The sequence below is a fragment of the Saimiri boliviensis genome, chromosome 11 (genome assembly GCF_048565385.1).
Source record: "Saimiri boliviensis isolate mSaiBol1 chromosome 11, mSaiBol1.pri, whole genome shotgun sequence".
NCBI lineage: Eukaryota > Metazoa > Chordata > Mammalia > Primates > Cebidae > Saimiri > Saimiri boliviensis.
The window spans coordinates 20,799,477-20,826,678 of record NC_133459.1 but is presented as its reverse complement, the minus strand read 5'-3'; the positions used below and the strand labels follow the sequence as shown (position 1 = coordinate 20,826,678).

At 42.9% G+C, this 27,202-nt stretch overlaps 1 protein-coding gene across 2 annotated transcripts in view; it reads right to left on the bottom strand.

Annotated features, from left to right (window-relative positions):
- The window catches only part of ZBTB40 (zinc finger and BTB domain containing 40), an 83,963-nt gene that overhangs the window by 16,083 nt on the left and 40,678 nt on the right, over positions 1 to 27,202 (bottom strand). For both annotated transcript variants that reach the window (XM_003934897.4, XM_010345472.3), the window contains exons 2-12: positions 25,260 to 26,024; positions 24,368 to 24,501; positions 13,721 to 13,913; positions 12,967 to 13,109; positions 9,113 to 9,305; positions 7,225 to 7,361; positions 6,620 to 6,821; positions 6,123 to 6,256; positions 4,025 to 4,193; positions 3,233 to 3,700; positions 2,254 to 2,460 (exon numbers count right to left, since the gene is read on the bottom strand). In XM_003934897.4, the coding sequence (XP_003934946.2) occupies positions 2,254 to 2,460; positions 3,233 to 3,700; positions 4,025 to 4,193; positions 6,123 to 6,256; positions 6,620 to 6,821; positions 7,225 to 7,361; positions 9,113 to 9,305; positions 12,967 to 13,109; positions 13,721 to 13,913; positions 24,368 to 24,501; positions 25,260 to 25,956 (2,677 nt within the window). In that variant the 5' untranslated portion in view covers positions 25,957 to 26,024. The remainder of the gene's footprint in view (positions 1 to 2,253; positions 2,461 to 3,232; positions 3,701 to 4,024; positions 4,194 to 6,122; positions 6,257 to 6,619; positions 6,822 to 7,224; positions 7,362 to 9,112; positions 9,306 to 12,966; positions 13,110 to 13,720; positions 13,914 to 24,367; positions 24,502 to 25,259; positions 26,025 to 27,202) is intronic.

The following is a 27,202-nucleotide window of genomic DNA, read 5'->3' as shown; positions in this document are numbered from 1 at the left end:
CTCCATCTCAAACAAAAAAGGGAGGAAGAAGAGTCAGAAAAGGAGGCATGCGACGGAAGCAGAGGTTGGAGTGATGTGGCCAAGAGCCAGGGAATGTGGGCAACCTCTCGGGGCTGGAAAGGCAAGGAACGGGATCTCCTCTAAAGCTGCCAGAAGGAAGGACTCTGCCGAAAGCTTAAATTTAGCCTCACGAGACCCATTTTGGATTGCTAACCTCATATATTTGGGTTGCTTTAGGCCACTATTTGTGGTAATTTGTTACAGCAGCAGGATAAACTAACACACTTCACATAAAAAACAGAAGTCCTCGCCTTGGCTTCTGAGACCCTCCAACGTCCAGCTTTGCTAGCATCTCTGGTCTTATCTCCTAACGCTCTTCCTCGTTGACTCTGCTTCAGCCCCTTCCAGTTTTCTGCAGTCTCTCCTGCAGGTGAGGCTCGTTTCTACTGGGGAGGGGCCTCCGCACCTCCGGCGCTCTCCTTCTAGGTCTTCCACCGGCTCCATCGCTCACTCTGTTTAGGTTTCTCTGCAAATGTTATCTCGCAGACGCCTTCTCTGATGATACAAATAGTGCCCTCGAGCTCTGCCCATCACTGTGTACCCTGCTTTATGCTTCTCCATAGCAATGTGCTATCTGGATTTATACTACGTATTTGTTTTCTGTCAGTTTTACCTAGTGGGAGATGTAAGCCCCATGAGAGGGGTCCGTGTATTTACAATACCCCACGCCTGAAACCGTGCTCATGGAATTCATTCCCTCAGCAAATACTGACTGAGGGCCTACTATTGCCAAGTACTAGCCTGAGTCCCACGGATACAGCAGTGGGAAAAGACAGACTCACAGCTTGACCCTCACAGCGCTGCATTCTAACCGGGAACACTAAGCGTAAATGAAGTAACTTACTAAAGTAGATCCTGCATCATATAAGAAGCGCTATGGGAGAAAAACACTGCATGGAAGCCAGGGGTGGAGTGCTGAGAGCTTACAGACAGTGATCAGGAAGGAACTCACAGAGAAGGTAAGTGTGAGTAAGGCCTCAAAGGAGGTGAGGAGGAAGTGAAGCATGAGGTATCTGAAGGGAAGCATCCCCAGCAAAGGGAAGGGTAAGAATAAAGGTCCTGGGGCCGGTGCCTGCAGGCCTGAGGTGTGGCCAGAAAGCTAAAATGGGCAGGCCTAAGAGATGAAGTCAGAGAGGAACCAGGAAACTTAATCACAGAGGGAGGGCCTGGGAGGTTATCTTAAGGACACTGGATCTCACAACTGAGTTGGACAAAAAGCCACTGTAGAGTCTGGAGCAGAGAAGTGACCTATATGGTTTAATTTTTTCAAGTATCAAGAGGAATAGTGATAGCAAGACCAGCTTCGAGGCTACTGTGACAGTCCAGGTCAAACGATGCTTATATTCTAATTTATACAGAAATGCTCTAAACAGTACATAGACTTCTCCATGAAGCCTTCCCTCACAATGCATCTCCTCCTCCCCTCCATCTGGACTGGAGACTCCTTCTCCGTCCTTCCTCATCATGCTGGTGTTACTCTGCATCACACGGCTGACAGGCTGCAGTATAATGGGCACTGTACTCCCCTTCCCCCTTTAGGCCATAAGCTATGGAACCCAGGAATCCCAGCTCAGCCCCTTGGCATCTCCCACTGCCTGATCCACAGCAGGTACCCAGTCAGGGTCTTTCTCATGCTTGAACTCAACCTCAAAGATCTAAGAATTTTATGTAAATTCTTGTAACTTTTAATGGCAAAAACCACAATGACTTTTGCATGTTGTATTTACAACCTAATACAGTCACAGGAGGTCAGCCTGCCTCTTTCAAAAACTCTCCCAGTAAGCAGTTTACATGTCTGTGCAGAGCTATTCCCAGTTGCCTATTTGCCTAGAGATTGTGCATTGTTTTTAAAAATTTTTTTATTTTTAACTTTTGTGGGTACATAGTAGGTGTTATATACTTATGAGGTACATGAGATGTTTTGATACAGGCATGCAATAAAAAAAAAATCATTTAGAGAATGAGAGATCCACTCCCTCCAGCATTTATCCTCTGTGTTATAAACAGTCTAAATTACACCGTTTGTTTATTTTAAAATGTACAATTAAGTTATTATTGACTATAGTCTCCCTGTTGTGCTATCAAATGACTTTGTTTGTAATTTCAGATATATAGCACACTTAATCCAAATGGGGTTTAGGCAGCTCGCAGTGGAAGTCTGCAGGAGAAACGAAGAGCTGCGCCCTGCCTTACCTTCTGAGTGCTTCTTCTTGGTGTGGTAGGCCAAGGCGGAGGCCTGGGTGAAGGTCATGAGGCAGTGCTTGCACATGAACGGGCGGTCTCCGGTGTGAAGGCGAAGGTGGTTCTTCAGGGTGGAATTGGCTGCGAACTTCGCCCCACACTCTTCACAGGAGAAAGGCTTCTCGTCAAAGTGCTCTGTCAGCTTGTGGTACTGCATGCCTAGGGAAGCCACACATACCGGGGCCAGAAGGGATGCTACTAATCAGTGTAGGAATCTAGCACAGGATGCCAAGAGCACTGTCTCAGGCCAGGCCTCCAGAGGAAGCACAGCACCAAGCCCAGGGTGCCAGGCCACGCTAGGGCCCACTGCACACATCCACGCTGCTCTTTTACCCACCAACTGGCATCCCCAGAGTCACCTGGCCTCACTCCTGGATGGATCCGGTAGAAAGTGAGGCTGGGCTTATCTTCCCCATTCCCCCTCTCTCTCTTAAAGAAGATCCAGCTACCCAGAACTAGGGAAACTCAGCTTGCCTTCATGAGGTTTATCCTGATTCTTAGGATAAGGGAAAACCATTCTGACTATACATCCCATAATTTCCATGACTCTTGTTTGTCACCAAGAAACAGGTGGCACATGGGAACACGAGCCAGGTATTAAGTAGCAAGCTATTATTGCAAACAATAAGAGCTGTATGCTGTTGTGTGCTCGCCCTACTGCACCAGTGGTTGGCTCTGTTACCTTAAGTCTTCATAACAATCCAACAAAGTGGTATCAGGGTGCTGCTTTAATAGATTTGGGGAAATCAAAGCTCGGGGACTGATTCCAAAGCCCATGCTCTTCTCAAAATATTACCCTGCCTCTGTAGAAACCTGCTCTATTTTCTAAGCCCACCCACTACCCTCACTGCACACAACTAGGGGCAAAGCCTGAAATCCAAACAATAAAACCCACAATTATCATCCTGTTACTTTGCCTTCTTGAATGTACCTGAGGCATGGGCAAATTCTCTCCCGCAGAGGTCACATGTCACTGGCAGCCTCTTTTTCTTCTTCTTGGGGACGTCGGCCACTCCGCCTGCACCATGGGCCTCCAGCTGATGTTTCTCCAGCTCCTTCTTAGAATCCTTGGTCTCGCTGCACTCCTTACACTGCACCTGTTTGCTCTTGGCCACGCGGCAGCGCTTCATGTGCACCTTCAGGCGGCAATAGAAATGGAAGCTTTTGTCACAGGCCTTACAGACAAAGCTCTTCTTGGCGGGGTCTGGGGAGGCAGAAGCCTCTTTCTCTTGCTGTCCTGGCAAGGAAGCAGTCTCTCCTTGATCGTTCTGTTCCCCAGGCCGGCTGTCTTCTTTGGCTGGCTTGGCTGCCTTTTCATCTTCTTTGTGGTTGGCTTCAAGGTGAAATTTATTACTCACCTTCCATGTTTCCTTCTCTCCATCTTCCTTAGTAAGGACACCTGCATAAGAGAGACATCTCGTGGCTCTGGGAACTCTGTTTCTCTTCTCCTTTACAACTTTTCTAACACACTTCTTAAAGGAGACTAGAGACTACTTGAGATCCTCAAAAACACTCTGAAGTCATATCATTGTCCTCTTGACTTTCCAATAAACACAAAGAACATTTTCCTCTATGTCTCACAATTTTTTTAGGTATTGAGAACGTACAACATGAATATGTGACTTAAGGTTGTGATAAACTCTTACATGAACTTCTGCCTCTTTCTTCAGGAAACAACCTGGGGTCCTGCAGGAACCCCCTTCCTGCCCAGCCCATTCCTTACCAGTGTCTGCTAACTCCTGCATGACGGGCTGCAGGCCTGGGAACGATTTGTGGACACTGCACAGGAAGTGGCAAATTTCAATAGCCGAGACTGATCTTTCCACGGCTCTGCTCAGCGCTGCTCTCAGGGAAGCTTCAGGGCTGGCTGTCTCAGAGGAAATGCTCAGAATCTAAATGAATACCAGGAGACAAAGGTGTGGGGTTAATCTCAGCAGATTTTCTCCATGGTTTTCAACTTAAAAAAAAAAAAAAAAGCTAATCCCAGGAAGGTATTGCTCCATTTATAAGCAGTTTATATATCACCCTGTGATAAATGTAGTGGACAGCTCTGTTTGCCAAAGAACAAGAAAACTAACAAAACAAAAAAGAGAAGCACGGATCCAGATAAATGTGCAAATACAAAGAAGATACATGCAGGGAAGCATAAAGCATTTTCTACAAGAAACAGCATCTCAGAAACTAGGAGTCCCCTGAAGACCTTTTTTGGCTCTTAACATTAAAAGCTTGAAAAGCTATAGTATTTGGTCATTGGTGTGTCTATCTTGAAAATCAGGATAAATTTTCATAATATGTAATTGTCTCAATGTCTGGAAGTAATTCTGCATGATCAGTGGCTTTGTATTTTTAGACACTTAGATGTACCCGTTTAAACGTCATTTTCTTTCACAAAGAAACTCAGCGTTTTAAAGAAGGTTCAAATAGAAGCTTTAAAGAGGCCAAGAATATTATTTCAAAGCCATCATCCTCTTTCAGAATGTTAGAGCTATCAGCAGAAAGAGTCGGTACACTGAGAAAATAAAGCTAAACCATCCACAGATGGCCAAATGGAATTTTCATTTTGGAAGATATTTTATTTCTGCTCTTTTCAAGTCTATCTAAATAAACCTGATGTCCCTGGAGGCAGGCATGAGACTAATTAGTGAGGCTAAAACTGATCAACTGCAGAAGCCCCATCTCTGAAGTTGTGATGTGCTGGAGAGAGTCTAGCAGATGAAGCTTTCCTCTGAAGCCCCGCAGAAACGTGTGCCATCTTCTTCCCATCTGAGTCAGACCAACATGTGGCTGTCACCTGTATAGAGACAGTTAGAAGCCAGCCCTTCTGCACACCTTCCACACCTACCTGAATCAAAAGGGTACTACACTTGACTCTAGTTTAATTTCATGTTCCTTTCTTGTTCTTCCCCACTCAGGATGCTCATGATCCTGGGCTAGACACCCATGAATTCCCCTAGTCCCCACCTGGTACTCCTGGGATGCTGGCCACATTGTGTGAAGCCTTACGGAAAATGAGCTGGCACTATTTGCTACCCCATATGGGCAAAAGCTTTGGTCTATCTATGTTTATCTTGGCTCTTTCTAGAAGCCAGAATAGAACACGTAATAAGACCAGTTTTACTTTCCTTCATCTGAGAGAAGCTGCTTCTTAGAACAGGTAAGAGAACAGCATCATGACTCCAGGGGATACTAGGTTTAGACAAGTGGAATAAATTGGTTTGAGTCATAGGAACCTGGGTTCAAATCCTTATGTCATCTCCTCCCTACCGGAGCATTTTAGGCAAGTAACTTAACCTCTCGGGGCCTGAGAACCCTTGTCTATGAAATGTGATAACATCACCTGCCATGTAGAGCCAGAAGGATTAAAAGAGCAAACGTGTTAGTAAGCACTAGCTTACCATGAGGTACAGACATTGGTTCCAGCCAGGCATGGTGGCTCACGCCTGTAAACCCAGCACTTTGGGGAGGCTGAGACAGGTGGATCGCTTGAGGCCAGAAGTTCGAGACCTGCCTGGCCAACACGGTGAAACCCCATCACTACTAAAAATACAAAAAATTAGCCGGGCATGGGGATGTGTGCCTGTACTAATCCCAGCTACTTGGGAGGCTGGGGCAGAATTGCTTGAACCCAGGAGGTGGAGGTTGCAGTGAGCCAAGATTGCACCACTGCACTGAAGCCTGGATAGCAAAGCAAGACTCTGTCTCAAAAAAAAGAAGGAAAAAAAAAAACCCAATGAGATATTGGTTCCTCCCTTAGGAATGAAGACAGTCCCAGGCAACAACTGTAAAACTCTCTGGCATTCGGCTTTTTATTCCCACCATACCTCTTTCAGAGTCTCTGCCAGGTGCTCCTCCTCTGAGGTATAGAACTTGCACTCAATCTTCTGTTGGATGGCCTCCGAGATCAATTGGTTATGCCTCAGGACTGTTTCCAAAGTGGCACGTTCTGGGGTGGTCACTGGAACAAATGGGGATCAGATACTCATTAGTCAAACAATGAGTACCATTTTTCCTTCACCTTTCCTCCACTCAACTCTTCCCAATGAAAACACATTTCCCTTATCTCCTATCTGAGGTTGGCAGTGGGGAAAATGGCAAACAGCACTGTAATCAGAGTATAATAATGAAGTAAGCTTAAGATAATTACAGCATCTATTTTTTAAAAGGTTTACAAACCCTTGTGCCCTTGAACTAAACTGCCAGTCATCACTTCTAATGGTAGGGATGTGGGTGACTACTGTAAGAGAGCTCTTCCTATTTCTAGGAAGACTGACAGTCATCTCTAGTGGGGAAAACTCCTCCCAGAGGTCAGGTAACTTACCTGCCCGGAAGAAAGCCCCGGCACCAGGCTCCCTTCCTATTTCCTCCATGAGCAGGTCCAGTGAACAGGGCTTTGTCTCCTGAACCACCAGCAGCAGCCGCCAAACGGCTGTGGCAGAGAGAGTCTGCTTTTCCAGAACCGCTGATATCAGGGAACTGAAACCACCTGAACCAGAGTCACGTTTCACAAGCTTCTCCATGACCTTCAAGATGGAGCACAAACACGCACGTAAGAGACTCTCTAGCCACTGGCCCCGCTGCAGAGCTGCAAGTCTAGGTACTGGGTTACAGTGAACGTATGTTGGGGAAGGAGTTTTTCAACATCCTTCACCTCTCTCAATCTGAGAGGTTTCTTACACATGACAAAGTTCTTCATTTCTCCTTTTGAATGCCTTTCCTTATTACCATAGAAATTAGAACTCCACCTTAGAAACTGAGTTATCTTCTATTTCTCCTCTACATAGCAATTCTCAAAATGGCTACATATGTATATTTACAGAAAATATAAATATGTGTGTGTGTGTGTGTGTATATATATATGTATTTATATTTTTTCCTTCTTTCTCATTTTACCCTCCCCTTCCTCTGTTTCTCTCCCTCTCTTACCTCTCTTTCTCCAGGGGCTAAACTTGTCATGTGTGAGATCATCTTTAATAATATCTGGTTGTCTGTGAAAATCTCAGAGAGGTTTTCATGATAGCGTCTCAACAGCTCAGTCCCATAATCATCAGGGCTTGGTTGGACTGTAAAGATATTAGGAAAACAATGATGTTTGCTACAACAAAACCTCCTACAGAAGACTCCAGGATGTTACAAATGAGAGAGGAAGAGTGATCAGCACAAGACCTCAGTGTCCTCTGCAGAGCCCTGGCTTGGGGCCTCATACACATATGTTCAGAGCTCCTCTGCCTACGCTTCATCGCTTGGTGCTTCAGGGTCACAAAACCATTAACACTTTGAAAGACAGTGCCTGATGGTAGGAGCCAGCAATTGCTCACCGGGGGGGTAATTAGAAGGCTGTACTTATAAGAGACTCAGATGTGCAGATTCAAGGGGGGGTGTCTGTCAAGCCTGAGGTAGAGGATCCGTGTGGCGATTCTAAAGACAAGCACGAATCAAGGCTCTGCATGTGAAGCTGACCTGCGGTTTTTCTATTTAGCTGCCCTTTGGGCCAATTTGTTAGGTTCTCTCTTTCAAGAGGTCATATTTACTGGAAAGTTAAGAAAAATCAAAACCATCAGACATTTTTCTTAGCTTTGCAGATATTTAAAAATGTACTCCCTTCTTTATCTCAGTAACTCTACCTCTGGAAATGCAACCTTAAGAAACTATCTGAAGGTCTTTATCTATGTACAAATTGTCAATGCACAATCTGTGCTGATAATGACAATGAAAATAACAACTACTAATACTCACTGAGTGCCCATGTGTCGGGCGCTGTGCGAAATGTTTTACATGGATTATACTGGCCACAAAAACGAATGTGATAGGTACCGCTCTTGCCCCATTTCGCACAGAAAATGAGGCTCAGAAAGGTTAAGTCACTTGCTCAGGGTACTACAGCTACAGAATGCACTCAGGTTGCAGTCCCAGGGAGTGTTGACACTAATGCCTGCAGTCCTAACCATTATGCTCCATCTGCTCTGAAATAAGGGCATGAATAATATACCATATACATCCTCATGATGAAAAACTATACAGACTTCAAAAACTAGGATTGTGGGGAGATTTTCTGAACTGTAGAAAAGAATGCTGCTGTAATGTTACATGGGGGAACTATACAATTATACAATATGATAGTATCTCAATATTATAAAAATGATAGATCAAATATGTCAAGGTGTTAATATTGGCATACCTGAGTGGCAGGATTTTAAATGGTTTTCTTCTTTATATTTGGAATTGTCCAAGTTTGTACAAGTGTATACTACCTTCATAGGCTAGGAACAAATACCCTTTTTCTGAAAACCGTCTGAGGCCTAAATGCTCTGGGATAGGAAGGAGTTGGGTTTGAGCTGGAATGCCTTTCTAAGGCATAGGATATAGATGCACTTCCCCAAGCTGAACAGACACAGCGTGAGTTCTGTGGACTGCCGGAAGCAAACAGCACTCTTGCGGAAAGGGGCGATCGGGATTTGAGGCTTCGCCGCTCCTGTTTGTGAATACGGTTGACAGGACGCCGAGCCTCATGAGCACATTTGCTCCTCTGGCTTTCACAGATGATCCTGGACAGCCTGGGAAAGCCACACGTTCACAAATCCTGAGCCACAGGAACACCATGACAGCGCTTAACCGAGCAGAGTCACTCTCAGATTTCAGCTCTTAACTCCAGAGATATCGAGAATTATCGATTGATGACAGCTAGTTTCTACTCTGCAGTGACATTTCTTAACATTATCTTATCTCCCCAGCATGGAGCCAAAAGGGTGTTTCAAGCTATAATAATTTTCTGGAAGAGTGGTTTCAGTCCAGAGAGTCGATGATTAACTAATACCTGTGGCGCCTGGCAAAGTGGCTAGTTTCTCCAACTTCTCTAGCAGAAGGCCCAGGTTTGGGAAAGTCATCTTCACAGCCTGGAGGAGTTTTACCAAACTCTCAGCAGTCAGGGTCTTCTCTTCAGTCATTCTGTGCAACAAATTTTCTATTGTCTCCTTGGGTGTTCTGTCCTCACAGCAATTCAGAATCACCTGCAGTGATAAGCAATCAACCAGATGCCAGTTACTGACAATTCAGCACTGATCTGATACACTACTGGAAAACCTAGCGAGACAGCATCACAAGGTGCCCCATCTCCAAGTCCTCCTCTGTTGATCTCCAGCATCATTTTTTTTCATAGTTTCTTACTCATTCTGTTACAACAGAAATCTAAAATAGTCTCCAAACAAGTAACTGTGAAAATCTTTCTTTCTCAATTGCAGGTCTCTGTATCTGCTCTGCCTCCAACGGCTTGCATTTTGTGAAAATATTCTTAAACTAGGCCTGTATGATGCAGCCAGTAGCCTATCTCTAACCTGGTTCTTTAGCTGTGGCTTGTTTGGACACTAAGATTGAGAAACACAGATTGGCAATTAATGTAGTTTCATGTTTTTTGATCTTTCAGTAAAGTTCATAATATTAGCATAGGTTATAATTTCAGAGCAACTATATTGTTTTACTTTATTTGTGTAGTGATCTGAATACTCAGATAATTTGTACATTAGGTCTGTGGACTCCAAAATAATAGATTTAAAGTGACTTTCTGGATTATTTTCTTGTGAATTCTTTATTATCCATTCCTCTCATTCTTAACAGCCACATACATCAGCTCCAGTTATAATTTAGCAATTCCACTCCTTTGTCCTTCCTTGTTACGTTAGAGGATTTTGAGTCAAAAGGGCATAGAACTTTAGCAAAAGGATGAAAATAAAACACGTGACAGATATTTTACTGATATTTTTATATTACAATAGAACCATTTCTTAAAGGACTATGGCATAATATGCATAACTTAGCTCTTATGGAACTGATAAAGCAGGGGATTATTTCAATACACGTAATCTACAGATTCACAGGAACTGAGTTTTGAGCTTTCCTTTGGGAAAATGTCAGCTCCTAGTCATGGTAGTATGTCAGAGGCTGCCATTATCAAATTAACTTCCATTTTAAAATAATGAATTTAGCTTTAAAACCAAATTGGTTTTATATATATGAAAGGAATGTATATATATGTATATATGTATAAAATAAATCAAGTTGTCATATTCTTTGTCAGTACAGGATATAGTCATTTTCTTTAAGGTCTAACATACAGTAGATATCTACTAAATAAATCATAAGTTAAAAATTAAGAGCTTGCATCTAAACACCATACTGATTTCAGACCTAAATCTTGGTTCCTAAGCAATAATCTGATACATAAAGAGGCAGCCAGATACCAGTAAGAGTAAGTATAGGCTTTAAGGCCAGACAAACCTAGTTCAAATTGCAATTCTACTATTTATTGCCTGTGTGACCTTGGGCAAGTTATTTAATTCTTCAAGCCTTATTTTCCTCACTTGCAAAAGAAGATAACAATACCAACTCTTGCACAGTTGTTCGGAGGATTCTGTAAAATGAAGGTGCTGTTTGTATAGCCTTGCCTAACTCCTAGAACATATGTCATCTTTAAGAAATGACAGTGTTATTGATACCATTAGGGAGACATACTCATAGGGGTTAAGAGAATGTGCTTTGATTAGAAGTCTGGTTCCTAGTACTGGCCCCAAACAGCTGTGTCTTTGGGTGAGCTGTCCTACCTCCCTATGCTCTGTTTCTTCATCTTTAAAATACGGGTAACATCCATGACGTCATAAAGTTGCTGTGAGGGCGAAACTCAGTAACATTTTAAAAGTCCTCAGCATGTTGCGTGGCATACAGTAAGCAATAAATAAATGACAGCTACAGTAATCACCCCTTTTTTTCTGTTTCCAGTCCTGATGTAAACATGTTCCTAGTTACTGCTTCTTATAAAACCCAACATACTTAAAAAGGCCATGGCATCCATTGTTAGCATACTTTCTTAACAGAAAAAAAGTTCAAAAGGGCCTGGTACACGTTCCACACGATGTCAAAATACTGGGGCTATTCAATCAACATTCACTTCTCCACTCCCACTTTATTAGACTGCTCCAGCTTTCACGAGAAGGAATCGGTTAATGAAGCTCTGGTGGACCCCCAATCTGAAGAAGTGTTTTTGTGATTTATAACTAATTTAAGCTCTTCTGCTTCAGCTTTCTCTGTCAAGTAAACTGAAAGTGACAGTAGAAAATGACAGTGTGGTCTATCTTGCTGCAGAAAACGAGGCTGAGTTTGGACTCTATCTATAAATGCTGTTTTACCAAGATAATGAAACAGTTCAAAGGACACATTCAATCTAGCTAATAAGGAAAAGGTTTGAATGAGTAATTGAATGAAATACTAAAGAGGGAATCGGGAACTTCTAGAGCTATAAGCAACTTACTTAAATTGAGTGCCAGAAATTATACTTAATTTGAAGACTAAGGGGAAAAAACAGAAGTTTAATCTTTGTATATTTTCTTTCTTGAAGAAGTTCAAAGGACTTAAAAATTGAAAAACAATTAATTCACAAAATGTAATTTTGAGATTAAAGGTTGTTCCCATTGCGTGTGTGTGCGTGCACGCATGTGCGATATAAGATCATCGAAAAAAATAAAATCAAGAACCCAGTCCTCACTGTAAATTCAGTGCTTAGCCATTATACCAGTGGTTTCTAAATGTTTTCTCTCCTGAACACTTAAGTCACTTCCCACAGTTTCAGGAATTGATGCCACAAAAGTACTCTATCCCTATTCCTTCTTTCCAGATATAAAAATATTTTTAGCACAAAGTTGAAATCAATAACACCAACAAACATAGTTACCTACTTGCCTCGAGAAGTCATGCCAGCAGTTTTATGAGGATTTTAGTAGCTAGCTGGTGGGAGAGTAAATTGGTACAACCTTCCTGAAGGGCAATTTGGCAACATGTATCAAACACTTGAAAATTTTTATACTCTTGATTCCAAAATCCCACTTCTTAGAAATTCTTGGAAATTACACTAAGGGAATAATTTGAGAGGTACGCAAAGATTTGTGTGCAAGAGTGTTCCTCACAACATCACTTATAATAGCCAAAAAAAAAAAAAAACCACAAATGCTCAATGATAAAAAAATTAATTATGGTATGTACATTACACAGAATACAAAATCAATATTATAGGTATAGACATGTATTAACATATTAGGTAAAAAGCCAACGTAGAAACCACATGTTCTGTATAACCCCATCCTGGGATGACTCGAATGAGAAAGAAGGGGAATGCAGGCTTCAACATGTTAGCAGCGTCCTCTCTGAAATTAGAATTTTTTTTATTTTGGATTGTTTTCCCAATTTTCTACAAACTCCAAATGTACAGTACAGCACATTTCTATAAAGGGGAAAGTGCCATAATAATTACAAATTGCCTCAACATTTGAACTCTTGATACAGTTGTTTACGGTAAAAATTGAGTCAGAGCAGAAATAGCATCTATCCATCCATCCATCCATCCATCCGTCCATCCGTCCATCCGTCCATCCACGTCCCCACACATTCATCCATCCACCCGCCCACCGACCCACCCATTCATCCATACATCCATTTCCCATGTGGCTCCGCATGAAGTGCCCTCAGTAAGCTGCTGCCAGGAATGCAATGGGATATGAAACAAGCACCTCAGCTTCAAGGTGCTTACTCTGCAGTATGTATTAAAATACTGCAAAGTATAAAGTGAACGTGCCACAAAAGAATTTTTGAATTCAGAAGGAGGGAGGAGACACTTGACACAGTTACCCTTTTTTCAGTGCCAGTCAGGAATTCCTCCTTGGCTGTTTCGAGGAACTCCATAATAGGTTTCAGCTGTGTTACACACTGTATCAGGTCCTCTTTGTGTTCTAGTAACAGAACAGACAAGGTCTTTCCCTCCTCTGTGCTCCCTGGGGGAGAAAGTTAGAGACACACAAGAGAAGCTAGTCAATTTCAAGAAAATGACAGCATGGTTTGTCAAGAGAGATCTAACAGAATAGTAAAGTGATTTTCAGCTTATTCTGAGCACCTGAATGCAGAATCTCTTTTACAGAGGAAAATACTTTATTATTCTGTTTAAACTCTATGAAAGGAAAAATGTTTCATTTATCTGTCGAAACACAAAGCTGCAGAGCCAGCCAGAGGTTAACTTCTGGTTGGCAAGGCCACTGCTTTGTACCTAACCCAAATGAGAGAAACCTCAGCCTTTAAGTGCTGTCAGCGAACCAGTCCACCCTGGGCACTCAAGTCATTGATTTGGACGTGTGGCTTTTTGAAGGACAGGAGAACATTGATGATATTCTCCAACTTCAAGGTGTCAGACTACTTAACTGTGGGATAGAAATGGAGACTCAAATTTAGTTGGTATATACTTAACATGCAGCTTCTGGAATTAGATATGAAACTTATGTGAAAACCACTTAATAACTAAGCCACCAAAGAAATGTATTGTTGGAACGAACTTTATAGCATCCTCCCAAAATAAAATCCCGCCATTCCGATGGACAAGATCGTCTCCTACCTTCTGGCTGCACTGTGTCCACATCTTCTGGCTTCCTGTCTAATAGTGCTGTTTTTATTGCAGGATTAGAATCTTGGTACAGCCTCAACAGGGACACGACCGTCTGAACATCCAGGCTCTCCTCTCTTACTTTACCCAGGATTCTCTGGAATGCTGAATGTTCTCCTCCACCCTCCAGACATTTTACTATAGTCTATGGAACAAAAGGACCCAGAAAGATAGATTAGCAAACCACAAGAACCACCCGCTCCTTGCATTTGGCAAACAAAGCCCTCAACAGTTTGATTCCTGCCTGTTCTCCTGCAGCTCCTCACCCACTGCGCTTTCTTCCCCGGTGGCAGTTCCAACAAGCCCTGCGGTCCCACGCTCCTACCCTGGTCTTCTGGAGGACTCCAATTCTACGACTCCATGCACTAACCTTGCTCAGGGGCTACCTCTGCTGGGAGGCCTTTCCCGGCCATGGGCCCTACCTCCTCTTCACTGCTTTTAATTGGACATTTGTCACACTATAATTATTTTTATTTTCTCCTACTATACTTCTTAAAGACAGGGATTATGGTTCTAGGGCTCTGTATGCCTAGCAAATAGCATAGCCTGGCACACAGTAGGGGCTCAGCGAACTTTTAACAAACTTAATGTACTTCTTACCTAATTATACCTTTCTGAATCTTATGGCATTTTAAGTATTTCATTGGCAAGGATGTCTGAATTGAAATTTAATGAACTGTCATTGTATTATTTGAGAATGCAATTAAAATCTCACAATTTAGGAAAAAAGAATACCTTAATCATTTACATTATAAATGACAGACTATTTAAAAAGACATGGGCCTTATTAATTTTAGATATAGTCTGTAACAATTAAGGCTAACAATGTGTTGGCTTGTAGTTGCCAGCTGTAAGAACATATGACTCACATATTAATTACCCCACGTGAATGACTGCTTTCAGCCTGAAGGGGCTTCGCAGTTTCTTCCCCTAACCAACGTTTATATAATGAGCGTTGCCTCTGGCTTTGTGCCACTTGACCTTTCGGTGGCATCTGGCAGCGTTTCTGTATCACAATTCTCTTCTGATTTCAGCAGCACTGAAGCATTTGGGACAAGGACTTGCCTTCCTGACCACTCCCGTTCAGCCTTTCCCACTGGTTCTTCTTCTAAATCTATAACCATTAAGCAGCACCTAAGACTGGTCTCAATCCTTTATTTTTTTTCTCCTTTTATATGCTCCCTTTTGAAAAGCTCTCACATGTCTAGCTTTAACTGTCACCTTTATGCAAACTACTCTGAAAAGCAGCTCTAATCCTGCACCCTTTCAATCCAGAGCTGCCACACACTTTCGACTGTACACACCTTATCCTCCAGAGATCTCAGGGGTGCATACAAAACCAAACTCATCATCTTGACTCTTCTAGACCCTTCTAAGACATCAACAACCCCAGTGGTAAAATAAACAAAATTAGCATTCCTTTCTTTGGTCTGACAGAACATCTTTCATGCAAATGCGAGGAAGGTCAATTGGAAGGTAGGATTGCTATTTCTATTTTAGCAATAATGAATTTACTTGAAAAAAATCTGGTAACCAAAACTGAGTTTCAAGGCTTTATACTACAATCTACCTTTGATGTTTTTAGTGTCAAGATTATAAAATAGAAAAATTTTCTAACAAGGGTCTTTAGAGAGCAAAAGGTTAGTTTTCTAAGCATCGACACCACACGTCTCCCGACCACGCTGAAGGAGCTCATGAATACCGTTATCAACACAGCAAAATTTAGCTAGACAGTGGTTATTACAAATTCTGGTAGTAATTATATGTTTAAGATTCTTATTTAGAGAGATTTTCTCTTGCTCCTCTCCTCCCAAATAGGAGCTATAAATGAGTTAGACCTTGTGTTTCTTGGCTTTGCTTTAGCTTGCCCCCTAATCACAGAATGCCTGTATAAAGAAGGCTAAATTAAACTTTAAAGTTTCCTGTGTTTTTGGTCATCTCCAAAAGTAGACATAGACAGAACACAGTTTAATAATCCATATCAGCATACCGTTAGCGTAAGTAACTTCTGAGAAACTAAGGTAACTCCTCTTCTACTTAAAAAATAATAAGTAAGAAATGCAGACATCAGTTGAATGCTTAATCCCCTTTGGCTAAACTAAATCAACTTTTCATGCTTTTGTTAAGTTGGCTTGAAATCTCTTTAAAATGCCTTTTCACTGACAGCAGTAGGGACCCCAAGGCAAGCAGCCTCTAAAATGGATCCCAGTGATACCTGACTCTGGGTATTCATGCCCTTGGATTGAACCTCATGACTTGCTTCTGAGAGAGAATACGGTAAAAGTTACAGGATGCTACTTTTGAGGTCAGGCTGGTATGACTTCCATCTTGCCTGTGTGTTCTCTCTCTGCCCTTGCTCTGGGAGATGCAAGCTGCCATGTTGTGAGCTGCCCTACGGAGAGGCCCACGTGGCAAAGAACTGATGTCTCCAGCCAACAGTCAGGGAGTAAGCTTGGAAGTGGATCTTCTGAAGCTTGCCAACAGCCATGAGAGGGGGCTTAGAAAAAGCTACTCCCCCAGCTGAGCCTTGAGATGCGGCCCTGGCTGACATCTTGACTGCAGCCTGTGAGCTGCTGAGCCAGAAGACTCAGCTAAGCTGTACCTGGATTCCTGACCTACAGGAACTGTGGTAATAAATGTTTGCTGTTTGAAACTACTAAGTTCTAGAGCGATTTGTGATACAGCAATGGATAATGAAGACAGAGCAACTCGCTGCGAATTGCCTCAGTAAACATGTTTCTTCCTATTTTCCCTTTCCTTCCTGCCTGCCTCTTGTGCATGCCAAGTAATACAGCATATAGCTCTCTCATTCTAGCCTAGGCCAGGCTTTTTTTTCCACCTGAAACTCTCCGAATATCCCAAATCCACATCTCTCGGTATCCAATTTGTCTGGCATTATCATTTGAGCCAGCAGGGAAGAGAAGCTTTCATCAGTGGTGGCATTTGATACGCTTCTCATTATCCTCTCTGCTGTCTCCCTCTCTGCAGAACTACTCATCAGTGAAATTAAAACATTTGTTCACTTCATTGCTCAACAGTGATGCTAGGGTGACCATCTGGGAAGAGAACCACGGGAGGGCTGACAAAAGGGCCAGGAGAGGGCTGTTAGCTGCCTGGACGGCCCTGCTCTCTGTGTTTTCTTTCAGAACCTACTGGGGACCTACACCAATGCCAGCACTGTAACAGTTACTCCATCAGCCCCCTAGAGCTGCCTAGGGCTCCACAATGGAATAAGTAAGGCCTTGGCTGCAACAGTTTCTCTGCCTAAACAGAAGAGTGTCACGTATTAGGACAACCAGGGATTCACCAATTACTATCAGGTAATACACTCCAAAAGCTGAACTAAAACAGAGTTCTGTTGAAAGGGCTAAGTTCTTTAGCCATACATTTGGAAGTAACTCTTGACTCTCAGGGTTAAAGGCACTTCAACAAATTCACGTTAATGCATGGTCACAGAAGTAATCAAGTACTTTACCTATGAGTGAAATATAGGTAAATATATTTCAAGAGGAGACCATTTCTTTTCCCTCTATAGATGAAAAACCATTTAATCTTTCCCTTAACTCAAGCCTTTTAACTGAGTTTACTTATTTACCCCAACTGTTTGCCTACTACCTTCAGCTCTGTTTGAGTTACACTATATTCCTGTTTACTCGGCCTCCCTTGACTGCTGAGGGCTGGGTGATAGCAATAATGACAGAGACTACAATCGGTCAGCATCATCCCGGACCCGGTGCCATCTACCTCCCTCCTCACACCAGGCCTGAGAGGTGTTACTACTACTACTTTAGATGAGCTTCAGGGAGGTTAAGTAACGTGCCTAAGGTCACAGGTCTAGGAAGTAGAGCAGCTGGATGAAACACCGTTCATTCCACAGGCCTGGCATCCCTTTCACCTAGCTCTACCTTCCAGATTTAAGCATAATCAAATCTATTTACACTGGATTCTATTAGACTTATCAGAATCAACAACGTTTCTGAACACTGTATGTAGACAATCTGTATCAATTTTCTTGGTCTCAATGAATATAAAAACTGGTGCATAGTAGATGCTCAATAAATGTTTAACTGAATGAAATTCCCTTGCCATAAAACCATTAGCTCTTCTATCTATGGCTACATATCTTAGGCTTAATGATTAACAGAAAGAAGACTTGGAAAAACAACTTATTTTCACCTTTCATAGACCTGCAAAATGAATCTCCTAATTCCCTCTCAAGAGGGCAACACAACCCTGTCAGTGAACAGACCGGCACTACGTGTCAAACCTCCAAAGTAGCGACAACATCAGCTGAAAACATCAGAGTCACATAGGAGAAGAGACTCGTTTGCCTTTGAAATAGGGTTGAAGGAGAAAAAAAATGTTACTAGGTCTTCAGCTTTGGGAATCTTTCTAGATTGTTAGGTGAAGAGTGGATCAAAAGGCGCAGAAATCAATAGTAGATAGTTATCTCCCTATTCTAGTCGCAGACCCACTCTGCTGTCTTCACAATTAATTAAAAGCAGAGACACAGCTAGGAATAAAGAAGGAAGACAATTCCAGCCTTCATCTTTCTCCCGTGCTGGATCGCTTCGTGCCGCTGAATGTCAGACTCCAAGTTCTTCAGCTTTTGGACTCTTGGGCTTACAGCAGTGGTTTGCCAAGGGCGCTCTGGCCTTTAGCAAAAGACTGAAGGCTGAACTGTCGGCTGCCCTACTTTTGAGGTTTCGGGACTCAGAATGACCCACCACTGGCTTCCATGCTCCTCAGTGTGCAGACGACCTATCATAGGACTTTAGCTTGTGACTATGTACCACCTATCACGCCTTTGACCACTTTCTGTTGAATTGCACCCAAAGTTAGAGCAGCTGCTGCCATTTCTGTCACCGTGAGGGCAAGCCTTTCTGAGAGTGGAGGTCACAAAGGGGAAGCATTGGGGAGAGATGGGGAGAAAGAACCCAGGTCCTGATGATGGTGTGGCCATACCTGTAGCCAGCCATGGCCAGAGCTATCTCTCTTGCAGACTATGAAGTCACAGAAGCCAACAAGTTCACTTTTTGCATAAGCCAGTTTGGACCAGTAGATTGCACACAGAAGGCACTCAAAGGAATCCCAGAAGCCCAGCAACGGAAAGAGCCTCACAGTTCAGCTGGTGTGGCACTCCTTGTGGTACGTGAATGTGTTTATAATGTCCTCACTGACACTCCCACGTCTACCCCAACTTAGTTGTTTTAGTATCAACATGGTGCCTCCCAGGCAACATGGTGTCCGGATCTCTGATGCCTCCATGCTTCTGAGCACTGCCTGGTCTACAGGGACCACGGGTGGCGTCTGAATCCCCAGTGAAATTCCCTGAGCCTCACAGTCCCAATGGGGCTTGTCTGTCACTGAGTTGCAAGCCACGATCAATCCCTGGGGGTGCTGAGTGCCGTTAGTGGACACGTGATGCCGGCTGAATAAAAACAATTTTCGGCCTCCAGAAAGTATCCCAGGCACTCACAAAGTCATCCACTGTGTCTCACTATATGTAATTCTTGTTCGCTCCATGCTGTTCTCCATCTATAGCACCTCTGCTGCCTGCAGGTCAGGGGGCAGACGCATGTCAGGAAACACAGAGGAGAGAACTGGAAAATGTCAGTGCCAGCTGGGGCTCCAGGGAGCATCCTGTCCAACCCCTCCTTTGCCTTTACCTATTTGTTTTTGCCCATGTGAAAACCCGCACAGAGAGGCAAAACAGCTTGCCTGAAGCCACACAACAAATAAGTGGCAGTGTCGAAACTTGTCAGTGCTGATGTCCAGAAAAGAGTTAAATAAATGTTTCCTAAAATGTAAAAAAAAAAAAAAAAAAGAAAAAAAAAAAGGTCAGGTACAGTGGCTCACACCTGTAATCCCAGCACTTTGGGAGGCCAAGGCGGGTGGATCGCCTGAGGTCAGGAGTTCGAGACCAATCTGACTAATATAGTGAAACCCTGTCTCTACTAAAAATATAAAAATTAGCCAGGTGTGGTAGCATATGCCTGTAATCCCAGCTACTTGGGAGGCTGAGGCAGGAGAATCGCTTGAACCCGGGAGGTGGAGGTTGGAGTGAGCTGAGATTGCACTACTGCACTCCAGCCTGGGTGACAAAACAAGACTCCATCTCAAAAACAAAAACAAAAACAAAAAAACCCTCGCATAAAAACTGAAAAAAAGTATGAGTCTAGCTCTAAATAAAAGTTTTACTCAGCTCAGCCAGAGGTCAGAAGTGACCTCTTGGGTCATCACCTGCTTTTCTAATGGATAAAGGATATTACATTAATATAAAGACAGGAAGAAGACATGTTCCCATCCCAGCACCCAAGAGATTTCTCCTTAATAAGTTTTGGCTTTGGTTTCCCACAATTCAAGTAGCCCAGCTTTCTCTCATGTTGCTGCAATCACCGCTCAGGGAATGGCTTTGCCACCTTTCATCACTGATCTCAGGAAATAAAATAATCAGGACATTGGTTCATGGTGCCCTCCTTAAACTCAATCCTGCCCAGTTGCACGCTCCACAGCTGCATTTCAGAAAAGGAGTGACACATCCAGTAGACTATTTTTAATGTTAAGCTGTTCCCAAGTTATGATGATTAACTAAACCACCACCAATTACAGGACACCACTCAAAGCTCTTGGGGAGCTAAAAATGTATAAACAGAAAAACAAAATACCCAAAACAAACTTCAAAATTGTACAGAAATGTAAAACAATGTTGTTCCAAGTGAACAGCTTTTAAATACACTCACTGCTGAAGCCTTATGGTGAAATCTGTAACTCGGTGACTCCTGCGCATACCTCCTCCAAAATAATCACACATGTGGCAGGATTTCTCTAGTGTCAAGATACTGTTTAAGGACAGGGATCAAGTCTTACTGAAGTTTCTTTACCTAGCAAGCAACTCAGTCTGGCACATATCAGTTGCTCAGTAAACATCTGCTAAATCAAAGGGTATGCAAATGAAGAAAATGGGTATTCGGTGGCCTCTCATGCCACTGAAAGGTGCCAGCACAGACATTATGACACGTACCATCACGCACTAAGAGTTCTATAAGCCATTCACTTCTCTAGCTACGCTTTTCAAAATGTAGTCTACAGATTCCAAAACAGCAACCCATGGGGAGCCTGTTAAAGATGTAGATTCCCAAGTTCTACCACAACCTAAGAATCAGACACTGTGGAAATGAGTTCTGGAGGTATACACTTTAACGAGCACCTCAGATGATTTTTTCATACATAGCTAGAGACTGATTGCTTCATACTAGACACTACCCCTGCAGTAGAGGAAGCTACTTCCTCTATAGACTGTTCTAGAAATTGATTGCTTCAGACTAGACACTACCCTTGCAGTTTAGGAAGCTACTTCCAAGTGGATGGTGGTACCTATCTGAACGCATGCCTTACAAATTAAGCTTAAAGTAACAGCAAACCATCTCATGTGTCAGAGAAAATGGCCACTGCACCAGGATATTATAAGGCATTCAGTGAAAAGGGGGTTTCAAGGTCTCTTAGGTGTAAAAATACTGAGTTAATGTATACACAAACAATAGCAGTTGTTACCTACTGAGTGCCTGGCATTTTACTATGAGTTTTATATAAAGAATCTTAATTCACAATGACTCCATGATATAGGTGACAGCATCCCCATCGTACAAAGGAGGACACTGAGGCTTATAAAGATGAAGCTGCCTAAGGTCACAATGCTAGTAAATGGTAGCAGTGGATAAATGGATTGTATAGCCACACACTGGGGCACGATTCAGCAATAAGAAGGCATGAATGCACAACAGCATGGGCATACTTCTCTGTAGTTCACAGAAAAAGGAAAAAGGAAAAAAAAAAAAACAAACCATGGATGAATCTCAAGATACTTAACACTGAATGAAAGCCAGACAAAAAATACATAACCATATGACTTCATTTATACAATACTCTAGAAAATACAAACTTATGTACAGTGACAGAAAGCAGGCCAGAGGTTACCCAGGCCATGGGTAAGTGGAAGTGGCAGGAGAGAGGGAGTACACAGGGACACGAAGAAACTTTTGGGGGTGATGGAGATGTTTACCATCTTGACTGTGGTGATGGTTTCAGGGCTAATACCAAAACTGATCACACTGTACACCATAATATATGTACAGATTACTGCATGTCATTCATAACTCAATACGGCTGTCTGAAACAAAGTACGAGACAGAAAGAGAAAGAGAGAGAGAGAGAGAGAGAGAGAGAGAGAAGAAGAAGCCCAAGTACAAAGCAGCATCTCCCCAACTCCCTATTTAACCTCATGTTCTTAAAGTATCTTTTCCCTTTTCTCCTTTCTGAAGTTCAAAGATTCATTATGGACTGTAACAGAATCGGTTTTAAAAACAGCCATCGAGCGATTTGCAGAGCTCCTGCTCTGACCTCTAAAACTGAGGAAGTAATAACATAAGCCCATAACGATCACCAACAGCCAATCAGTGTTCTTTTAAAGTACTATTAATGATATTGCCGTCGAAAGATTAGAACAAGAAATGGGAAAAAGAAAGACACGTTGGACGGATCCGTGTACAACAGATGGATTTCTTGATCGCCTGTTATATGCCACATACTTTTAGGTACCAATGTTAAAAAAATACGTAAGACACAGTTGGAATAAGTATGGAGGTTGCTATAATGCCATCATTAAAGGTGACATTAACAACTTGAGTGTTGCTGACCTAAGGAGTAATGTTACTCCTCTGTAGCCAAAGTTAAGTGGAAAGGAAGCCGTAAGAGAGAATGAAGAGGTGTGTCTAGAAGCTAGCAAGGTAACAAGCTAATGACAAAAATGATGGATTGAACAGTTAAGAGAAAGTGCAAGTGCGAAAATAAAAAAACATAATGTCCTTCAGCATAATCAGTACAAAGAGTACCAAGGATTTATGACTTGAAACCTCCCAAAGAGAGTCATCAGGGTTAGCCCAGCCTTGTAAATAGCTTGTCTCCCAAGAAAACAATGTATAACCAACTGTCAATTAACACAGCTAAAATAAATATTAGACCTTGAATTTGTTTTTTAAAAAAGTAACTTGCTATGAATCAGGAAAACATTTAATTATTAGAAGGCATGTATTACTTGGATTAATACAAAATTGCCTACAGCATCATGGGAGGACCTATCCACACTTATCTCCTACCAACAAGAGGAGCAGGCCTGCTGGGGCAGGGCCCTCTCACTCTGCCAGCAGCCTCGAAGAGTGGGAACGTAGGGCTGGGAGGAAGACGAAATAAATGGAGTTCTAAATTGGTTGTGGAGTCAAATTCTGCAGGGTCAGGTGTGAAGAATCAGGTATTGAAGGATCAAACATGTGGGAATGCTTCTCAACTGAGTTACTTAAAAAAAGAGGTCAGTTAAGAAAGCATGATGAGGCCGGGCGCGGTGGCTCAAGCCTGTAATCCCAGCACTTTGGGAGGCCGAGGCGGGTGGATCACCAGGTCGAGAGATCGAGACCATCCTGGTCAACATGGTGAAACCCCGTCTCTACTAAAAATACAAAACATTAGCTGGGCATGGTGGCACGTGCCTGTAATCCCAGCTACTCAGGAGGCTGAGGCAGGAGAATTGCTTGAACCCAGGAGGCGGAGGTTGTGGTGAGCCGAGATCGTGCCATTGCACTCCAGCCTGGGTAACAAGAGCGAAACTCCATCTCAAAAAAAAAAAAAAAAAAAAAAAAAAGAAAGAAAGCATGATGGCCATCTGGCAGTTTTCTGTCAGGCAATTCCTAAACACTTACACATATATGCATCACTTTTACCCTGTTGGAAGGCAGTATAACTCAGTGTGGGAATAGCTCTAAAGTCAGAATGCTGAGGTTTGAATTCTGGCCCAGAGTCATATGAGCTCTGTGACCTTTGCCAAATTACACCACCTCTTTGAGACTGTTTTCTCATCCATAAAACAGGACTTAACAATAATACCCACACTGATGACGTTTGTGAAAATTAAATGTGATAACACATATGCCAAGCTTAATACAGGAAGTATTCAATAAATGCTATTACTGTTTTTATGTCTGAAAATGCCCACTGTTATTCCTAAATATTGGATGCATTTTATCAATAATTTGTAAGTTTATATAGAATCCTTTTTTATTCATGCTTTGAGTATCTGTTGTTTTAATTTTAATTGTTTAAATCTCAGGTTTGGGGTTATGCATGGCTACCTTCTTAATTTAATCTGTGGTTACTCAGGAGGAAATGGTATGATCAATTAAGTATCCTGGATCAAAGCTGGTTAGAAGCAGGGATTCTCCTGGTGATCAAAATGTAACTTCATTTTTGTTTCTTTTTTTTTTTTTTCTTTATAAAGATGAGGTTTCACCATGATGGCCAGGCTGGTCTTGAACTCCTGACCTCAGGTGATCCACCCACCTCAGCCTCCCAAAGTGCTGGGATGTAACTTCATTTTGAAAGTATCTTGCCTAGTACTTTTGCAAGACTGTCCTTTAGGAAATAAATGTCAAAAAAAATTAAGTTTCAAAATATTGAAACCCTGGGCTATTTCTGCCCCATATGGAAAGTTAGTAAGGTCTCCTGAGAACACTAGACTAGCCAAAAAGTACAAAACTCAGAGGCACCTACCTCCTTCTGTGGACCTTTAATTTCTGAACACACTTCTAGTTTTTTTAAAACATCTTGGGTAACCATGAGTGCATCTGAGAAGATACCTTCATTTTCTAGAAGAAAATTCAGCTGGTCGTGTTGCCTTTCACATGCTAAATGTAGAACAAAATAAAACAAAACAGAAATTCATTGCTTGAAGTAAATGTTTACAAGTTTAAGCTGTCTGAGCACCTTCAGGTCATATACTGCACTTCACTCATCTCTAGGACATTAGTTATGAATGACAGACATCTCTTACAGCTTTCTCCTTTGTGCTGTCCTCAGCCTGGTTAAAATAACAGATAATCAGCTGGAGGCTGGGCACAGTGGCTCACACCTGTAATCCCAGCCCTTTGGGAGCCAAGGCAGGTGGATCATGAGGTCAGGAGTTCAAGACCAGCCTAGCCAATATGGTAAAACCCCGTCTCTACTAAAAATACAAAAAATTTGTCAGGTATGGTGGTGCACGCCTATAATCTCAGCTGCTTGGGAGGCTGAGGCAGTAGAAGAATAGCTTGAACCCAGGAGGCGGAGGTTGCAGTGAGCTGAGATCACACCACTGCACTCCAGCCTGGGTGACAGAGCGAGACTCCGTCTAGAGAAAACAACAACAAAAACCCAGATAATTATAGAAATGGCACATCATTATTCCAATACTGCTTTTCTGCTCTGGAGTTCATCTTTGGACTTTCAATGTTCAAAAACACAGACACTTTTAAAAGAATGCCCCAGTACGGTACTGCACTGAATTTTGGTTTTCTACCTAACAGTGGTCTTTGATAAATTTGTCAATGAAACATTAAAACTGATAAAGACCACTGAATCTGGTAACTGAAAACAGAAGGATGGGTTATAAAGCAGTGAATGTCACCTGGTTCTGTGCTTCTCTCCTTTGCCTCACTAGAGGTTTGCACAGCCGGGGAGGGGCAACAAACTTCAGCTGTATTAGGAGTCTCCACCGGGGTTTCTGCATTCCTCTGGCTCTCCTGGGCTATGGGAGAATTCACACTCATGTCTTGTGAAACTGCGTGGACTGCTTCCTCAGTCTCAGCTTTCACAGGGCCCCCTGGAGTGGCAGAAACCTCTGGGGAAGAATGAGGCTCTCCAGCACCTTCGGACGAAAGGGTTTCCACTTGAGGCTTCTCCGGTTCCTTCTTGAATGTCTCTGAGGATGGCGTAGAGACATCCCTTACCACCTGACCCTGAACAGAGCAGTTTACAAGGCTGGTCAGAAGGTTTTTGCAGCTAACAGCCACATCGAACATCTGCAGACTGTCTGCTAAGGAGATGATTTTGGAGAAGTTGTGCTTGCCCACAGGTAGTTTGCCCGTGTACATCATTTCTAACAAGAGGGCAAACTCCTCGGGGCTCACCACAGATGCATCAATGGAGATGGTATCCGTGTTATCCAGCAGGGTTTTGAACAGGAGGCTGGCAGCAGCCAGGACAAGTTTGTGAGCCCTGAAGTAAATGGTACCAATAGAGATGGTGCAATCACAGAACTGCTGCTCCTTGCACAGAGTGTAGAGCTGCTGTAGCAGCTGCCGGCTGTAGTTGGGGAGCTCCATCGTGCCAACTCAGCTCCAAGATCTCCTCTTCCTCTCTTCTCCTACAGTCTGCTTTGGGAGGACAGGCCCTAGAGAAATCCACAAAATCCCACGTTAAAACTTCACAAGCACATAGGAAAGGCCTTGAATGAAATGCTAAATGAAAGAAAGGCATTTCGCTCATTCATTCAACTACTGTTGCTTAATGGGGAGAGACAGTATGCCAGGTATACTAAATCAATAACGATCATCATCACTATGTGTTTAAAAATATATGAAGGGGACTGTGCATAATGCTTCATATGGACGATCTCATTTGAGTCTCACAATGACTCAGTGGAAAAGGTATTATTCCCTCCCCATTTTACTGATGAGATTAGAGCTTTAAAGGACCAAGAGAATTACCCTAAGGAAAAACAGCCATCTCATTGACTTCAAAGCTGTACCATTCCTGCTATATACCATTCCTGTTCCCAAGGAGCTCTCAGCCACCTAGGAGATAAACATGTAGACGGAGACTTATAATATAGTGTCCTTGGCCTATTCAGTCTAGCCCTAACAGTGGACAGAGATCATCATTCTCTTCCTCTGAAAATGCATTTGTCACCTGGTTCTCTTACTTACTAGCCATTCCTTCCCAGACTCCTTGGCTCCTCTGCGCCACTGCAGCCTCTAAAGCTTGGAGTGCTCGAGGACCCAGTCAGCCCACTTCTTACCTTCCCTCTCTTCTGATTCCATAGCTTAAAAATATCATCTAAATGCTGACACCTTTCAGATTTACATCTCTGGCTCAGCCTTTTCCTCTGACCTCTTGATGTAGACCTCCAATTACCTACTCAACATCTCCAGTTGGAAGCCTGGTTCCTGAAACATAACATATCCAAAACTCTCCCACCACCTTCCCCACTTCACAGCAATTCTGTCCTTCTAGTTCTTCTTCTAGTTCTTCCAGACCAGGCGTCCCCAAACTACGGCCCGCGGGCCGCATGCGGCCCCTTGAGGCCATTTATCTGGCTCCCAGCCGCACTTCAGGAAGGGGCACCTCTTTGATTGCTGGTCAGTGAGAGGAGCACAGCATGTGGCAGCCCTCCAATGGTCTGAGGGACAGTGAATTGGCCCTCTGTGTAAAAAGTTTGGGGACGCCTGTTCTAGACTAAAACCAAGTCATCCTGGACTTTTTGTTTTTTTCTCATACCCTATGTCCAATCCTTTATAAATCCTGGTGGCTCCACCTTCAAAGTATATCCAAAATCCAATCACCAGTTTC